At 36.4% G+C, this 20,090-nt stretch overlaps 2 protein-coding genes across 2 annotated transcripts; both read left to right on the top strand.

Annotated features, from left to right (window-relative positions):
- LOC139737693 (uncharacterized) lies at positions 1 to 3,713 on the top strand. Its single transcript, XM_071648372.1, has 4 exons — positions 1 to 1,424; positions 2,016 to 2,174; positions 2,698 to 3,045; positions 3,523 to 3,713. Exons 1-4 carry the CDS (start codon positions 1,394 to 1,396, stop codon positions 3,711 to 3,713), a joined length of 729 nt encoding a protein of 242 aa, XP_071504473.1. The 5' UTR covers positions 1 to 1,393.
- Positions 3,714 to 5,824: 2,111 nt separating this feature from the next.
- Positions 5,825 to 11,698, top strand: LOC139737686 (uncharacterized). The gene is made up of 6 exons (XM_071648366.1): positions 5,825 to 5,941; positions 6,408 to 6,536; positions 7,349 to 7,480; positions 8,504 to 8,697; positions 9,313 to 9,528; positions 10,515 to 11,698. The coding sequence occupies exons 2-6, from the start codon at positions 6,410 to 6,412 to the stop codon at positions 10,641 to 10,643; spliced, it is 798 nt and encodes a 265-aa protein (XP_071504467.1). The 5' UTR covers positions 5,825 to 5,941; positions 6,408 to 6,409; the 3' UTR covers positions 10,644 to 11,698.
- Positions 11,699 to 20,090: the final 8,392 nt, after the last annotated feature.

Consider the following 20,090-nt stretch of genomic DNA (forward strand, 5'->3'; position numbering starts at 1 on the left):
CATAATATATGTTCTCCCGAGTAGAATTTCACGAAATTTCTAGACCTAACATTTAGAGGCTCGACTCTAGATAGACCTAACACTAGTGGTTAGATCTAGATCTAAATAAGTTACACTCGCAGGAAATGTTCTCAAACATCAAGTCAGTCTTCCAAATTTTGAGCGAGATCGGATCACGGGTAGGGTCGATATCGGCTTCGAACTTAAGTCCTACATTGTCACGTCACTCGCACAGCCCCATTCATTATTTTGTGTAAAATCTAGATCTAGCGTTAGGTAATATTTCTAGATTCTAACGTTAGAGAGGCAAAATCGTGTTTCCGGCCCCATTACTTGAATCGATCATCGCGATATAAGAGACAGATTCACGGCCTAGGGTTAGGAAGATCGCGATAAGGAGGCAGACTCACGGCCTAGGTAGGGTTGGGGAAATCCTGATATACATGTAGGAGACTGATTCAAGGCCGAGGGTTAAGGAAATCGCGACATATTGATAGGTTAGGTTTAGGGTTATATAAAAGATGCACGGTGGATATCAGCCCCACCAATGTGGTAACAGCGCGCAAACGCCGTTTGGTGGGGTCGTAAACACGAGTAGATCTATGATACTGTGCTCACCAGCCCCACTGCCGTATAAATCCTGTAGGCCCTAGCTGTAGTCTGTACAATTCACATCTGTTGGTTCTGAGCGCGATCAGTAATTTGATATAGAGAGTTATGATCGATCAGCATGTAAGGTCCCATATCATATGTATTTGTAGTGATGGGGCCTATTTCACGAGTAGATTGATCTATGCCTCTACTAGAGACTAGACAAGTAGACTCGTCTATCGCTAGCTATCTCGCGATACACAAAATACCGACTGTGGCTAAGTCAGTGGCTGTGCGAGCGATGACTCGTCGCAAGAATAGCCACTACCTCAATAATATGCTAAGTCTTTAGATCTACTGTAGTTTGAGTTTGTCTAGATCTCTATCTAGACGTGGAACACCATTCTATTTTTCTAAAAAAACGTCATTTGCATTGCGTAAACCCATCCATTTGTCCATTTGCATTTAACAAAACAAAAAATGACACTGGAGTGGACCGTAAGTACGTAACAGCACAAAAATATACAATTTTTTGGACAGCCATTATGACTGAATTTCATACCGTTTTCAGTATTCACGTTGCGTACATGACATGTCCAGCTGCCCTGAAAACTACCCTCTTTACTTGACCTTTTGGACAACCCTTAGATCTATACCATTTTCAGATTTACAGTGGGCTCGTGAATTCCATATAAAATATCAAATATATGTAAATCTTCTGTATCTGTATCCTCTTAAATCATTTTAGGACACCATTTAACTGTTACTGGAAGCCTCACAGTACAATCATATAGACGTCAGCATGGAAGGGCCTCTGGAGAACAAGTCTGATGGTAAGGGTGAAAATGCCATTTAAAATTGATCCATCGTTTGTTGCCGGATATATTCAATTTCAAATGTTAGGGGAGGGGAATGTTATATGACATTTCCATGTCATGATGTATAAGAATGCTATTCGCTCCGTCTTTTAATTTGTAATAATTTTGTAATATTTATAACATTTGTGATGTACTTTAGTATGCAGCTAAGTGGCTAAATGTAATTTAAAGTTAAACGGAATATCTATGTGTTTATTCCTTGGCATGAATGCAGATTAATATCTATTAATTTTAGAGCAAATAACTGAAATGAAGTTTGGCAGAAACTATTAACCCAATTACCGTACTCTAAAAGTACTCAAATACTTGTATGTTTCACTCATCCAGTTCACCCTGGACCTGAAACTGACTTGTTGATGTATGTTGAATGGAAAAGTAATAAATCCCGCTATTTTTACTTGCACATTCTCAAGTCTGCCTGAGCATAATTATAATAAAGGACTAGAGCTTGGTGAAACCTATCAAACTGCTTGTATTATAACTTGCTGAGAGAAAACATTCTAAATATTGCCAGTGTTTTTAGTGATTTATTGCATATTCTTTCAGAAATGAACCACACAGCCCAGCCCAGCCAACTTTTCGAAGGCCCACTTAGGGAACCTTGTACTACCGATGCCAAGAATGAATCAGTGCTTCATCGTGGTGACAAAGACGACAGCAGTGACGACGACGATGACTTGCCCCTAGCAGTATTGATTAAGCCAGGTATATACAGAAAAAACCCCAGCTACGGTAAAGTGGTAGAGAGTAACGTGTTTGTAAATTCCCTCTTAAAAAAAAAAAAAAAAAAAAAATCATTGACAGATATGCAATTCCATTTTTAAATTACCTAGCTTAATTCTTCAAGGTATGTTGATTACAACGAATTGCAGGATTGGAGTCGATCTCGTCAATTAAAATTTAATGTATAAATAAACATAGCCAACTTCCGTAATGCTGATGAGTTGCCCTTTGGTAGAATTTACTAAACAGGGTGTGTAATATACATAAATTAGCACTTATGTAGAGATAAGTGAGCGTGAAATTGAAAGTTCATTTAATCTACATTATCAGGGACAAGTTCATTATACCATTATTACTGCATATTCTAAAGTCTTCCTGAGCATGATTAAAATAAAGGACTAGAGCTTGGTCAAACCTGTCGAACTGCTTGTATTATAATTTGCTGAAACAAAACATTCTAAAAATTGCCTGTGTGTTTTTAGTGATTTGTTGCATACTCTTTCAGGAAAGAACCACATAACCCAGCCCAGACAACATGGTAGTGACAAAGACGTCAGTGGTGACAGTGGTGTTCACCCTGGACCTGAAACTGACCTCTTGATGTATGTGGAATGGAAAAGAGATAAATCCCGCAATGTCGTCAAACTGAGTGAGGTGAAATGTATCGGACTTCCTCTACCAGGGAATACAATAGAAATGAAATGTGGTAAAAGGAGGAAGGACATCTGGAAGGCGACAATTATAGACACTGAGGAAATTTATGATGATGACTGCAGTGATGATGAAGCCCCAAGTACCAGCTCCTACATCGAAAAAGAAGAGGAGTCTCCTCGTGCTAATTCAACCCAACAAGGTTTGTAATGATTTGTGCGAGATTGTATTGGGGCATCCCATATCAACCAATGTATTTCTTTAAAATGATAGGATAACGAAAACAAAGGATTCAATATTAATGGAACTAATCTCAGTCACCTTCGGTGTGTTGATGTGATTGTAATAATTTGAAATACAACTAGCTGAGACTGAGATGTTGTCACAGCTTGATAAGGAGAGTAAAGTGAGTATTACAATTAATATGTTCAAAACAAAAGTCATCGGCCAGTGTTAAGTAAAAATAAGATTTGAAATGGTAGAACAAGAAATTTAATAAGAATCCAAAAAAGTTGATTGTTAAAACCAGAATTGTATAGTTCGAACAATAACATGTGTAAGGACCGAGTGCAATAATTTCCTGAACAATTAGAACACGTATGGTCTGTGTACCTTGGTTAACGTTGTGCTACTCTGCCAATATTTATTTACACACTTCTCTTCTGATATACTCTTTCAGAAATGAACCACACAGCCCAGCCCAGACAACTTTTCGAAGGCCCACTTAAGGAACTTTCTACTACCGATGCCAAGAATGAATCAGTGCTTCATCGTGGTGACAAAGACGACAGCAGTGACGACAACGATGACTTGCCCCTAGCAGTATTGATCAAGCCAGGTATATACAGAAAAAAAACCCAGCTACGGTAAAGTGGTAGAGAGTAACGTGCTTGTAATTTCCCTCTTTAAAAAAAAAAAAAAAAAATCATTGACGGATATTCAATTCCATTTTTACAACTCTACATTATCAGGGACAAGTTCATTATACTATTTTGACTGCATATTCTGAAGTTCTTCCAGAGCATAATTATGATAAAGGACTAGAGCTTGGTCAAACCTATCGAACTGCTTGTGTTATGATTTGCTGGAAGAAAACATTCTAAAAATTGTCATTGTTTTCGAGTGATTTGTTGCATACTCTTTCAGGAAAGAACCACATAACCCAGCCCAGACAACATGGTAGTGACAAAGACGTCAGTGGTGACAGTGGTGTTCACCCTGGACCTGAAACTGACCTCTTGATGTATGTGGAATGGAAAAGAGATAAATCCCGCAATGTCGTCAAACTGAGTGAGGTGAAATGTATCGGACTTCCTCTACCAGGGAATACAATAGCAATGAAATGTGGTAAAAGGAGGAAGGACATCTGGAAGGCGACAATTATAGACACTGAGGAAATTTATGATGATGACTGCAGTGATGATGAAGCCCCAAGTACCAGCTCCTACATCGAAAAAGAAGAGGAGTCTCCTCGTGCTAATTCAACCCAACAAGGTTTGTAATGATTTGTGCGAGATTGTATTGGGGCATCCCATATCAACCAATGTATTTCTTTAAAATGATAGGATAACGAAAACAAAGGATTCAATATTAATGGAACTAATCTCAGTCACCTTCGGTGTGTTGATGTGATTGTAATAATTTGAAATACAACTAGCTGAGACTGAGATGTTGTCACAGCTTGATAAGGAGAGTAAAGTGAGTATTACAATTAATATGTTCAAAACAAAAGTCATCGGCCAGTGTTAAGTAAAGATAAGATTTGAAATGGTAGAACAAGAAATTTAATAAGAATCCAAAAAAGTTGATTGTTAAAACCAGAATTGTATAGTTCAAACAATAACATGTGTAAGGACCGAGTGCAATAATTTCCTGAACAATTAGAACACGTATGGTCTGTGTACCTTGGTTAACGTTGTGCTACTCTGCCAATATTTATTTACACACTTCTCTTCTGATATACTCTTTCAGAAATGAACCACACAGCCCAGCCCAGACAACTTTTCGAAGGCCCACTTAAGGAACTTTCTACTACCGATGCCAAGAATGAATCAGTGCTTCATCGTGGTGACAAAGACGACAGCAGTGACGACAACGATGACTTGCCCCTAGCAGTATTGATCAAGCCAGGTATATACAGAAAAAAAAACCAGCTACGGTAAAGTGGTAGAGAGTAACGTGCTTGTAATTTCCCTCTTTAAAAAAAAAAAAAAAAAAAAAAAAAAAATCATTGACAGATATTCAATTCCATTAACATCAGGGACAAGTTCATTATACTATTTTGACTGCATATTCTGAAGTTCTTCCAGAGCATAATTATGATAAAGGACTAGAGCTTGGTCAAACCTATCGAACTGCTTGTATTATGATTTGCTGGAAGAAAACATTCTAAAAATTGCCATTGTTTTCGAGTGATTTGTTGCATACTCTTTCAGGAAAGAACCACATAACCCAGCCCAGACAACATGGTAGTGACAAAGACGACAGTGGTGACGACGACGACGACTTGCCCCTAGCAGAATTGATTAAGCCAGGTATGGAAAGGAAAATTTGAAATAAAAATTAAAACACATTGCACTTTACCAATTTGTAATTGCCTAGCTTAAATCTTCCATGGATGTTGATCACAACAAAGTGCAGGTCTGGATTTGAGTCATTCTGGTCAATGAAATATGATAAAAATGAACATAACCAACTACCGTAATGCTGACGAGCTGCCCTTGGCAGAATTGACTGAACAAAGTGTGTTTATATAAATATAAATTAGCACACACATAAATTTAAATGAACGTGAGAATTTATCTGCATTATTTAAAATACTTTTAGGGACAGGTTCATTATAGTATTCTACTGCGTATTCTAAAGTCTTCCTGAGCATAATTATGATAAAAGACTAGAGCTTGGTCAAACCTATCGAACTGCTTGTATTATGATTTGCTGGAAGAAAACATTCTAAAAGTTGCCATTGTTTTCGAGTGATTTGTTGCATACTCTTTCAGGAAAGAACCACATAACCCAGCCCAGACAACATGGTAGTGACAAAGACGACAGTGGTGACGACGACGACGACTTGCCCCTAGCAGAATTGATTAAGCCAGGTATGGAAAGGAAAATTTAAAATAAAAATTAAAACACATTGCACTATACCAATTTGTAATTGCCTAGCTTAATTCGTCCATGGATGTTGATCACAACAAAGTGCAGGTCTGGATTTGAGTCATTCTGGTCAATGAAATATGATAAAAATGAACATAACCAACTACCGTAATGCTGACGAGCTGTCCTTGGCAGAATTGACTGAACAAAGTGTGTTTATATAAATATAAATTAGCACACACATAAATTTAAATGAGCGTGAGAATTTATCTGCATTATTTAAAATACTTTTAGGGACAGGTTCATTATAGTATTCTACTGCGTATTCTAAAGTCTTCCTGTGACATAATTATAATAGATAACAAATGACTAGCACTTGGTCAAACCTATCCAATTGCTTGTATTATAATATACTTAAGAGGAAACATGAACTAAATGCTAGAGTTTTCTGTAACATTTTTTTTTAAGGAATGGATGACATTAACCAGGCCACTGAGCCCATGCAACTTTCTGAAGACTCAATTGAGAAATCAGTGGGAACAGCCAATGACAAGGATGGTGGAGATAAGTCACCTCTACCAGAATTGACCCCAAAAGGTACTCAATTAAGATTAAGAAATGTTAACCAACATATAACTTGCGAATAGCCTGAATGAGAGATTAAGAGTGGATATACGATGTTCAGAAATTATTATTGACAGAAGCACAACCGTTTCACAAGCATATGCCAGAGTTCCGGGAATTAGATAAATGTAAATGGCTTGAATTCAACTTGTCATGCTGCTTGAATAGAAATTATATATCTATTTCATTTACAAATAGGCCTGTATGACAGTATATGTCTTGACAAGAAAATATAATTGACACAAGTTCGGGTAATTCATCTACAATTTTGTTAGATTCCATTTATGATGATCCATTCGATGTCAAATCTGCAAACCCTAGTGATATAAATGTGATTATTGTATGGAGTCTGGAAACTGAATTAAGGAGCAAGATAGCCAAGCAGACACGATAAAGAATTCATGTATACGTTCTTACAGTTGGAATAAATATCACATGGTTATGATATCACCAACAAAATATTGTTCACATTTTGAAAGACAATGAAAGGAAATAAGTGGCACATGTAATTTTTCGATGGCTACCCCTTTTGTCTGGGGAAAGGGGCTTTCACAATTGGTTGTGCGATCGCTATTGCCATTATTTCTTGATAGTATACTTTGTACAGGATCGCAAGCAATCGCAAGCGATCACATGACCGATTGTGAAAGCCCCTTAATTAGCAGCAGTGCGTATGATAACAAATTGCTAGCACTTCGTGAAACCTATCCAATTGCTTTTATCATAATTTGTTGAAAAGGAAACATGAACTAAATGCTAGAGTTTTCTGTAACATTTTTTTAAAGGAATGGACCACATTTACCAGGCCACTGAGCCCATGCAATTTTCTGGAGACTCTATTGAGGAAGCGGTGGGAACAGATACTAATGACGAGGATGGTGGAGATGAGTCATCTCTACCAGAATTGACCCCAAAAGGTACTCAATTAAGATTAAGAATTGTCAACCAACATATACTTTGCGAATAGCCTGAATGAAAGATCAATAGTGGATATATATGATAAGAAATTATTATTGGCAGAACGCACAGCCGTTTTATGGGCATGTGCCAGAGTTTATGGGAATTAGAGAAATGTAAATGGCTTGAATTTAACTGGTCAGGTTGCTTGAATAGAAATTATATATTATTGCATTTACAAATGGGACTGTATGACAGTATGTGTCTTAAAAGAAAACAAAATCGACACAAGTTCGGGTAATTCATCTACAATTTTGTTAAATTCCATTTATGACCATCCATTCGATGTCAAGTCTGCAAACCCTAGTGAAATAAAATTATTATTGTATGCAGTCCGGAAACTGAATTAAGGAGCAGGATAGCAAAGCAGACACGATACAGAATTCATGTATACGTTCTTACAGTTAAATAAATATCACATGGTTATAATATCAACAACAAAATCTTATTAAAATTTTGGAAGTGAATTAATATGAATAAGTGGCATATGTCATTTTCCAGTGCTACCCCATTTTTCTTGGTAACGACGGTGGGGTATTATTTGTGTGAAATATAATTTTATGTATTACTTAAGCCATGAGTTGGTAACAGTTAGTTAAAACAATGTTGGCTGTCACATTCTACGTAATTACCTAATTCATGGTCATAAGGGAATATTGATTTGAAAGTGTAAGATAAAACAACATACAAGTCCTCTCTAACATATCGGGCGAAGAGGTTATAATTTCATTAGTGTGAAAACATGAAAATGAATCTGTTGTCGAAGACTTGAAGTAAGCCATCTCCAAAATGGAAATGAGCCACGCCCCCTTAAAACACAAGTGAGCAATAAGGCAACTGACATTTGATAATGTGTTTGGAATCATTCAAAGTAATTAGTTGTTTTACTAAAAAGAGGCATTTGATCAATTGAATGGAAATATAAATGAAAAGTTAAAGTGATTGGAATTCGGCAACGAGTGTTAACTTGTTTTCCATTTTAGGTACTTTCTTGGATATAAGTCAAGCATTTCCTGAGTCGTTGTATGAACTGCAACAGGGCCTACCTATGTTCTGTTGTAATAGAGGATGTACTCGTGAAGTTTACCAGGAATGTATGACATGTTGGAAGCTGATCTGCTATGAACATTTTGTCGCAAAGGATCCTTGCAGTTGTCACGATGGCAAAGCTTGGGAGGTAAGAGTTAGCACGTTAAGTCTAAGCTTTAATTTAAAAATATCAAAAAGAAACTAAATACTAACAGTTCACCAATAATTCCGCGTGAGGTTTCACATACTTGACATAGTAGACAGACCTTGACATACTATTGTTATTTTCAAGAACTTCTCATAAAAAATATTGTCATGGTGACTTACAGTAAGCTTGGAGCTCGTTATTCAATATACACATGCATACATGAACTTGAATGTGATAAACATTGCCAGTCAATATTTATTCTAATTCTTCAGAGACTGTACCACAACATATGATTATTTCTAATGTTTCTATGTTGTAATCAAAATCAAACAAAAACTTAAGTCAATGGAAATGAACTAATATTTCTAATATTGATTTCTTCTTGCGAACAAACTAATGCAGATAGCATAAGAACTAAACAAGAAATCTTCAACACTTCGTTCACATGTAAACGGAAATAGTGTCGGAATTGAAACCAGATATGTTTTGATGCATTGTGTGTGACTCGTACTAATTATAGATAATTAAAATTGCGTTTAGTTCTTTATGAGAATTAAATTTCTGTTTGATTCTGATATATATATATATTATATATATATAATTATATATATGTAGGATGTTACAGACTTCGAGCGAGAGCGAAGCGACCGTGAGCAGCAAGATCCAGAGGTCTCACTTAACCATGCAGACTTCGAGCGAGAGCGAAGAGACCGTGAGCAGCAAGATCCGGAGGTCTCACTTAACCATGCAGACTTCGAGCGAGAGCGAAGCGACCGTGAGCAGCCAGACCCGGAGGTCTCACTTAACCTTGATGATGCTGAACAGCAGAAGGTAATACGGATTTTTTTCTTCTCTTTCAAATATAAATCAGTGTGACAACAAGCAATCACACAATTAAAGACATATCGTCCTTTTTGCAGATCAGCAGAAAACCATCCAAACATCTGTAAACCCTAGAGCATGGTGGGCAGGTTGTATATTCAAAATGTGAAATAGTTAAATCATGTAAAATTCAAATAATGCACGTAAACAGTGCATGAGAGATAGTCTTGCTCAGACACTTGGAAGTTTTGTTTCTTGAAATAATAGTTATCTGTGTGTAATTTAAATTACAAAACACATTATGAACATAATGTACATTATAGAAGACATTATTCAATATTTTGTAAAAAGTAATTAAAAAGGACTGTGTCAGAGACTAATATATTTTTTCGAGGTTCGAAAAAATAAATTCAAATTATAACGGTAGTTTGTACTTCACAAATGAAGACCCTACAGGTCTAAAAACTACACAAAGGTTTTTGTAACAGTGTCTTCTTCATTATATACCTTATTGTTTTACACCAATTGTATACACAAATTCAATGCAAAAGGGACATAATGTCTTTAAGGCTCTCCTTATCAATAAGTCCTCTAAATCACAAACTTATTAAAACAATCATATCAATTGTGCTTGTACTAGCATTTTGCTTATTTCTCCTGATGGCATAACGGCAATTGACTAAGCTCCTTCAAATTTAGCCAGGCAGAACGATAGCAGCCTCTTCCCGTGTTTTGAATAAAAGCGATATTTTTTATTCTTAATTCATAGATTTGTGAATTTATAACATAGTTCCCTGAAGACAGCATGGGCTTTCAGTTAAAACTATTAACATGTCATCACAGGCACCTTCAAAGCTTTTGAAAGGCTAATGAAAACTTTGCTAAAAATTTAACCCCCTTTTTGTATTCTCTGTTTCTTTTTGTTTTACTGAGTCCAGTTAGATATTCAGATAATGCTCTTACATTGGCTTCTTGTCTCCATATATCACTCGAAGGATGAAATAAATGAGACGGAGCAAGATCAAGGTGACCGTGACTCCCTCGAGCATCAAGAGGGTCAGCATACCCAACATGAAGATAACATGCACGAGGTTCAAGACAGTCAGTCTGAGGTGATTATATGATATAAAAGGTGTCATGAATTATGATAATATGAGCAGTATTTCAACAACAAAAATCTCTGTCAAATCATTATCTACACTTAGTAACTGCTTATTTCGGAAAGTGTGATTGGCTCTTCATACACGGGTTATGTACTGTAGTTCAATTACAGACTTGCAATAGCTTACAATCAAGTCCATTGCAAACGCGCCAGAAATTTAGTTTCTAAATTCTAAATTCCAAAATTCGCTACAACTTGGGGCACACAAGGATCAGACTGGTTCCACTGTATGGAATAATCTCCTTTTAGTTAGATAAACTTTGCTCTTCATCAGAGTCCTTTAAAAGTAGTTTAAAACTCACTTCTTTAATGCTACCTTTTGATTACCCATGCCTTGTATTAATAATTTACTTTCTATCTTACTCTTCTATTTTCGCGTGGAGCATTCTACAGAGTGGATTTGCCGCATTACAAATCTCATCAATCATTATTATCATTATTACTTACTGTTGCAGAATTTTAGGGAAACTAATATGAGAACTGCCTCGTGCCGTTTTTTCGACCTCTAATTTACGTCTGTAAACTCGCTGAAAAACGCATACGTTTTTAGACGCTAAACGGTTCAGTGTAGGACAGTACCTTTGTATTCACGAAACATGGCCCATATCTAATATTGACTTTTCACTTGCATATTGACATGTTTCTGTGGATTATTTTTGAACCTTCAGTATATTCCCACTTTTTTACAATAAACTTATGAAACAAATTTCCTTTTTACATTCTGTGTGCTACTTGTAGCAAGGAGAAAGAAAGAGTTAATCATGTGTTATTTTCTATTTCAGAAACGTGGGAGGAAGAGAAAACGGAATCCAGAAGAATGGAAGAAAAGACAGCAGTCAAGAAAACGTAATCGGGGAGAGGAATATGTTGTACGTAATAAAACAATCCCTGCCAGAAAGATAGGAAAGAAGTGTAACACAAAATGTCCCCATAAGTGCTTCTCTAAGTTCTCTGATGAAGACAGGAAAACATTGTTCGAGGATTACTGGAAAACGGGCTCCTACACCCGTCAGCGAGATTTTATTCATCACCATATTTCTCGGTCCAAAGCAATACCTAGAAAAAAGAGAAAAAGTCAGAAGCGAGTGCGTCACATGTACAAATACCATCTCCCGCTCACATCACAAAGGGAACGAGTGTGCAAACATTTCTTTCTCAGTACTTTGGGAATTGGTTCCAAGCTTATTGAGTATACATTGAAGAAGTATGAAGGCCCGTTTGCACGAGAAGACAGGAGGGGAAAGTTACCGTCAGTGAACAAAACTTCAGAAGAAGATGTTAAAAAAGTATGTGAACACATTGATTCATTTCCTGTTGTTGAATCACATTACTGTCGTGCGTCTTCAAAAAGGAAATATCTGGACCCTTCTTTAAGCGTTTCCAAGATGTACGCAATGTACGAATCGTCTGTATCGAAACCAGTTTCCTTCGCAGTGTATAGAAACATTTTCAATTCCCAATATAATTTGGGATTTCATCATCCGAAGAAAGATGAATGTAACACATGTGCTTCATTCAATAATTCAACTCCGGAAGAAAGGGAAGTTAAAGAGCAGAACTACAAGAAACACATTGCTGAAAAGGAAAGTGCAAGAGAAGAGAAACAAAGAGACAAGGAACGAGCAAAGATCGATCCAATCTTTAGCTCCTTTACTTTTGATCTTCAGCAGGTCTTGACTACACCCTATGGCCAGACATCTTCGTTCTATTACAAGCGGAAAATGTCTACGTATAATTTCACTGTATACAACCAGGCTACTGCATGTGGAAATTGCTTTGTCTGGCATGAGACTACAGCGAAGCGGGGAGCATGTGAGATTGGCTCATGCCTCTTAAAGTTCATGCAGTCACTTGATCCTGATACCACACACATAAGTTTCTTTTCTGACTGCTGTGGAGGCCAAAATCGGAACAGAATTATAGCTTGCACTTTGCTATATGCAGTTCTGCACACTAATGTTGCCATCATTGACCATAAATTCTTGATCAGCGGACATACTCAAATGGAATGTGACGCGATGCATTCCTGCATCGAAAGGAACAAAAGGGGAGTGACAATCCATCACCCCGACCAGTGGATACCAGTTATTCAAACAGCAAGGAACAGGAATCGGTATGAAGTTACCCACATGACGAAAGAGGACTTCCTTGATCTGCGTCAGTTGACAACACCCTGTGTGAAGTACATGAAGAAGGACAGGGCTGGCAATCCCGTCAACTGGTTGAAAATTCGTCAGATCCGCGTACAGAGGACAGACCCCTCTGTCATCAAAATAAAGTATGATTTCAACGAAGACTTCGTAGAAGTTCGCGTCTCGGGCTCAAGTCGAAGAAATGACATGCGTCTGCCTCTGTTGTACAAGCAACATCTCGCCCTCTCAAGGGAAAAGAAGCAAGATTTGCTTAGTTTGTGCAAGGACAACATTATCCCATCGATGTATCACAGCTACTATGAAAACCTCACGACAGAGGTACAACAGTCTCAGAGTGATGAATCCGAGGAGGAGGAAAATGATGGACACATGCATCAAACATCCGAACAGTGAATCATATTGTAGGCCTACTGTTGTGGCTTGAACACAGACGACAGTACAAATACATATACAGCTGTAGTACTCTTGTGCATCGTTTGAATTCTACACATCTTGCGACTTTGACATTTCACAGACATGATCCAAATACTAGTATCATTAGTTGTATACAGTGTTTGGTGTATTTAGGGAAGTCTGCAAAAGGACTTTCTAACTTTAAGGCGGAGATACACATACAGTATATAACATGAGCCAACCTGATGTCTGCATTAGAGCCTATTAGCATATGGAATGGAACTATAGATTTCATACTGCCTTACTTTGGTAAAAGGAATCAAGAGACATACCATCCAAATTTGAGTAATTGACGTTTTTATATTACACCTAATGTGCTCTTCTTCCAAGTCAAATTTAATGCACAAACACTCACCTTGCTCAGAGATATAATAGGTTATACATTGTGATATTCCATTGATGCCCTTGCAAATTTGAGACACATTTTGGTCATTACAAGGAGTATCACTTTTGTCGCTTACTTCGTTTTGCCCAACTAGGGCACCACATTGAAGGGAGAATGCAATGACTTGGACTTGGACATTACTTAGATTGAACACGTAGGCCTGTACTTAGAAAATACAGTAAGTATGTACACATTTTTGGATAAATTAAAATGTATTCTAGGAATTCTGTTTTTCCATTGGTAATTCGAAATATTCAAAATTAAGTGCAAATAAGGACACTAACAATAATTACAGAAATACCTGGTATAATGTGTGCTTGTGTGACAATTGTATCATAATAAATTACAAAACGAATTGAATCGAATCTGCAAATCCTCAAACCTTGGGAAATTTGAATACATGTCTTCTTGTATTTCAAAATATTCCGATGAACTTGATGAGATTTGTGGTTTTTCGCCCAAAGTGAAGAAAATTTATGCTTAATTTACACCATTATCTTTATTTTTTGAAATGTAAGTATTGGAAGAATGTGACATGCCCTGCAAAATTACAAATGTGTTGTTTGAAAATTGATTTCTAAGTTGCAATTTGAAATGCCACGATTTCACTTTCTTAGACTACTTTCACAACATAACTAATAATTGTGATTAGCATTTGGATATTCTGCGATGCAATGACAGCAAGGAGAGCATGAATTCATATTAATGTAAATAAAGGCAAGAACAGTAAAAAAATGTCAACAAGTTTTGAAAAAGTATCATAGTTAGAGACGCGAGTATATACCTGGCAGAATGTCATCACAAGTCCTGCATAGATGCAACACTGTGTATTATTCGAAATGTATTAATCTAATTGTCGATTTCACTTTCGTAACTATATCTGCACAGCATGAACAAGAAAGTGAATAATATTTTGATATTTAGCATTGTTTCATATTTTATGCCTCCGCCAACGAAGTGGCCGCAGGCGTTATGTTTTCGGGTCGTCCATCCGTGCGTATGTCCGTCCCATTTTGTTTTTTTCAATATCTCAAGAACCGTGATGGTTTGACATCAAACTTAGTATGAGGGTATAGGGGGGGGGGGGAATAATACTTTGGTTCGATTTTGGGGTCATTGGGTTAAAGGTCAAAGGTCACAGAGGTCATTTTGTGGAAAAATGAGGTAACTTTGAGAAAATAAATAAAATGAATTTAATTGTATTAACTGCCTTAAAGATGGTTCGTTCCTTGAATAGCTATGCAACATCGTAAGTTGATTAAAATGTAATTTTAGACAATCTGAAGCTTTCACGTTTGGAATCTTGATGTATACACGCAAAACATTATGCCGTTAAATTTCAAACGACCTTTTTTCATACCTCGAAACAAATATCAGTCTGTATTACAGTCCCTATTTGTAATTATGTAATGATGTGTGAAGTCCTTATTTTTACCATATTATTACAATATTTTCCAAAATATCTTCTACAATAATGAATAATATGTTCAACATTTGTTTTTTTTTTCAAATTATACGCAGAAACCTATTATTTCAACAAATAAACATGTCAATTGTCTGAGCAAGAACTATCAATCATGTATTGTTTATGTGTATTATTTGAATTTCGCGTGACTTATCGACTTCAAATTTTGAATATATAGCTTAAAAGTGTCATGTCAGGTAGACCGATGCCGCAATTTAAATGTTAATTGGCTGTATATATATATATATAATAAACTCATTTGAACATACATGGTGTTTGATTTGATTTCATTGTTGGTATTTCATTGGTCAGCTACATTAGACCATTAAAGCACAAAGATAGCTTTGATAAATCTGAAAACCTTTGAAAAATACTTCTCAAAAAATTGTAGTATTAATTTTGATCATGATCATTGTGCCAAGTCATTGAGCAGTAGTAATTGCTCTAAATTTCTTCATTAATTTCTAAATAATTTATGTGAGTTATTTAAGAATGGTCTCGAGGGCATTCGAATGAATACATGCACATTATCAGCTATAGTTTACAAGGTGTAACTATGAATAAATCGTTAGTCTAATATTTGTTCAAAGCGTGAAAATTATTTAGAAACACTTGCGAGAATGTCTTAAGATATAAAGAGCAAGTTCTATTTTATTTTCTGTTTTTCATTCCCAAAACTATCTCTGTGCTTAGTACCAGACCACATTCAAAATTTTCTCGTACAATATACATGTATTATCTATGCGTAACTCTTGATTATTTTTTTCTTTAAAAATTATGAATTATGTACCAAATGAAATAACCAATGCTGCAAAATATTATCCCCTTTTGTCACGGGCAAAATATATTGAAATAGCTTGCAGGAATTATCTAAAGGCAAAATAAGCTGCAAATCCTTAAATTGGCAACATAATTCTATACACTGTTGTAGGTGCAAATTGGCAACTTTTTCGATTGGAAAGGATTGCCACATGTTTTTATGCCATATTGTATACACAAAGCATACATTTTCATAGAATTGACTTAGAAATGAAGAAATTTATGTTGCTAATTTTAATACTAAAAAGCGATTGATGTCCTCTTAGGAATGTGGTCTGGTATGCATGGGGTTAATGCATTTCTCACAAATACAATATATTGAATCCTATAATTTAGAATTTTCCAGTAATAAAATGGGGATAAGGCCCCACTACAGTATATAAAAGACACGACTGATAAAGCCTAGCAGTTACGTTAAAATCACTATTGGGTACAGACAAACTTAATGCACACATGTTATGGAGTGACAGTACCCTTTCAACACCGTCAGTTCGTGCGATGTTAAATGGCAAGAAGGGGTTATCGACGCGCGCTTTAGCGTTAACCCCTTTTTGCCATTCAAAAGCACGCGAAGATATGGCTGTATTAAGGTTACTAATGGAAAAAATTGTAATTACTCAAAGATTTAATGAGGATTATCGCTGAAAGTACGCTTGTAAAGTAATTAATCGTTAATGTACACTATATATAAGAAATGAAGGAATCAACCTTGATTAAACCCAATTTTGAAGCCAAAAAACCTTTAAAGTCGATTATCTCGAAAACTTTTTTCGCGCAGCCCCGCGTAGCTCGGATGCGTTAACCCCTTTTTCCATTGAGGCGACGCAATGAACTCTTGAATGAATCCCATAAGGATTGGAACAATCATCTCCCAGCATTTCCACTGATTCCCACTGATCAGTTACTAGCCTTCCCCTTTAAAGGTGAATAATATGACATGAAATGCAATGCGTGGGAGAAGTTTTTATATGTTTTTACTAGAACAGGAATGTATATTATATAGGCCTAAACCACATGAATACCTATTTGAAGGGAAGGGCTTCCATACAGTTTCTACAGGTTGAATTTGATTAGAGAGTAACCCTCATCAGCTTTCGCTTATTGCTTATGTAGCAGATATAGTTGGCATATCAGCAGCTCTCAATTCCCAATGATTAATGTTTATGCAGTATTATATTTCAATATTCCACGACTGGTACATGTATCTTGTTTATCTTCTCCCCTCATGAGAGATCGGTGCGGAAGGCTAGATACACCTTTGCATAGATTTACATACTTCATTGCGTAAAAATGTGAACATCCCTGGATAAACGCTGACCTTTTTGTCCAGGACAACTTCTGATTCAGAGAAAAAAGGCCATCAGCAAACCAAATGCGCGAACTCGTGTCGATTAACGGTTTTACTTTCCCGCCTAGCGAGAACCATTACGTAATTACAGTGTGTGACGTCAGAATGAGATTAACAGGGGGCGGGGCATCTTATCGGGTCATTACCGTACTGTGAATACGAAACGAACTTGTGTCATCGAACTTGCCGAAAACCGAAAACTCGGCAGTTCGACAACAACCAACTGCATGGATTTCTTGGAACGAATACCCCCCCCCCCCCTCCCACCAAACTACCTAGATTTCCGCGAAATTATGCTTTTAAAACCAGCTACCTGATAATGAATAATTCATGATGCATTCAGACAAAATATGAAACTCTCATTTGGTTACTCTCCTTTCGTAACCCATTTTCATGGGAATGCTATTCTGGCGTTAGATCAAATTCAGACAATAATTTATTGTTGCTCTGAAAAATTGTATTATGCTAGTAGTCGAGCTGGTGGGACGACACCGAGGAGGGGACTCGAATGAAATCAGAAGTAATCACTGGCTAATTACCTTGGAAAATCTTTCAACAATATATTTTTTTTTCTGCAATTCATTTAATGCCCATATTTTGTGAGTTTATCTTCCTCGTGATGGAAAGCAATTAACAATAAAAGCTGTGAGCGATGATTGTAAAGTGTACTATGTGATCGAAAATGAAAAGAGAATAATGTCAATTCATTAAACAGTACATAGTAGGCCCTACACATGCAGTATATAAACACTGAAAATCATAAGACTATATCTCCCAACGTCAAAAGTCGTGTGATTTTTCTGGGTTGGTACCCCATGTGATACTAACCGATATCACTATTTTTATTAATATATTTTCACTTTTTCACTCTACTTTCACTGTTTTGCTTCATTCAAGATCAAATTGAAGATTTGGCTAACAACGGAGTTCTATACTTTGTGCTTCTCAAGGCGCAGTCCCATTCACTTTGTGCTTCTCAAGGCGCAGTCCCATTCAATTACAAAACAATGGCTGAATTGAAAAAAAAAATGAAAATTTAAAACCCAAAACGCCCAAAATGCATGCTTTCTGAAGGAGGTGAGGCTGATGGAACAGATAGGTCAATCGCAGTGAACAGAACAGGAGAGGCAAAAAAATAGATGAAAAAGAATAAGAAGGAAGACGAAAAAAGAAAACAATGATGAGACGATCAATTAATAAAAAAAATAAACAAAACAAAAAACTAACAAACAACCAGATCAGTAACGGGAATCAAAAGTAATTAAACAAAAGAAAAAAAACTAATCAAGCTTAATTGAATTGAATTGAACTGATTCACTGATGGTTTATTGATATCAACATCGTCGCAGCCAAAGGCGGAATTGTAAGGTTTTACAGCAAATGATAAAAAAAAAATACATCAAAGTAGCTCCAAAAATAAAAAAGAATACAAAAAGTTGAACTACACATAAATATTCAGAATAACTAGAATCAAATGTACAACTTATTCCTTGAAACATGAAATATTGCACTTAAAAGGGGAATCGCGAGCTTGATATTGCACATGATATATATTTCACACTGAAAAAAATATCCAGTTTTGTTGTCTCGCCTCCCATTTCTCTCTCTCTCTCTCTCTCTCTCTCTCTCTCTCTCTATGTCTATTTATCTCCCTCTCTCCCTCTCCCTCTCTTTACTATATGTTTCACTATATCTATCTGCCTCTTTTTCTCCATCTCCCTTTCCTCTCCCCCTCTCTCTCAATACACCATTCACTAATAAATATCGACATCTATATCAAATCAAAATCAATCAATATCACCCCATATGGTAATTCTTCTAATGCTTGTATACGTATAACAATGAAAGATATTTGTCATAGATATCTCATAATTTTGGATGCTTTAGAAAGATGCACAACCCACGATCAAACTCAGTGACAAGAACCCGAAGGTGTGAAAAAACAACAAATACAAAAACAAAAACAAAACACACAACAACAACAGAATACCACTTTTTCTAAACGAAATCATCACCCATGTATATGTTATATCTATCAGTTACAAAAAAAATACAATATACATAAAGCATCATAGATATTCACCTCTATTCTCCTTCGATATCCTATAGTACATTGTATTATCAAATTGAGATTCAACTAAAAATCATAAAACATACAATATTCTTTTAGACATACACAAAAATATACAAAACTGATTAACATAAATAAAACTGATAATGATATAAACAGCCTACACTATGATCATACTCACACAACAGATTTGCCGTGATCAAAGAGAAAGAGCCAAAAAACAAACAAACAAACAAACAAACAAAACAAAACGAGGGGAGAAAGAACATCCCTGTTTGTTTTGTTGTCGTTATTGATTTTTTTTTCTCGAGACATTCCGGATTGATGTAATTTTTGCTGATTGTGTGACTGGAGGTGCATGACGATAAAGTACCCATTGTTCGCTGGCTCTCAGAGAAGTTACCATGGTGAGTGCTCGTCCCTTGCAGCTAGCTGTACATGGTTTGTTTATACACGTGTTTTGTACTTTTTATTTTGCTCTACTATCCCTCGGACGACCTCTCTCGACTTGACCTCGTTGCCACCATCCAGGGAAAAGCCATGCGCACGATACCAAAATTTACACACGTCCCCCATTCAGGAGAAATTCAGAGGGTCGGCGCCCACCCGAATGGACCAATCAGCAATCATCGTAAATAATTTGCATAAGGCTGAGCGCCTGCTGCATATGCCTGGAGCTGTGCATACTCCACACAGTCTCCATTCGTTCCATATA

Source organism: Diadema antillarum, unplaced genomic scaffold (genome assembly GCF_040938485.1).
Source record: "Diadema antillarum isolate AM-2024a unplaced genomic scaffold, OU_Dant_1.0 seq00000699_RagTag, whole genome shotgun sequence".
NCBI classification, from domain to species: domain Eukaryota; kingdom Metazoa; phylum Echinodermata; class Echinoidea; order Diadematoida; family Diadematidae; genus Diadema; species Diadema antillarum.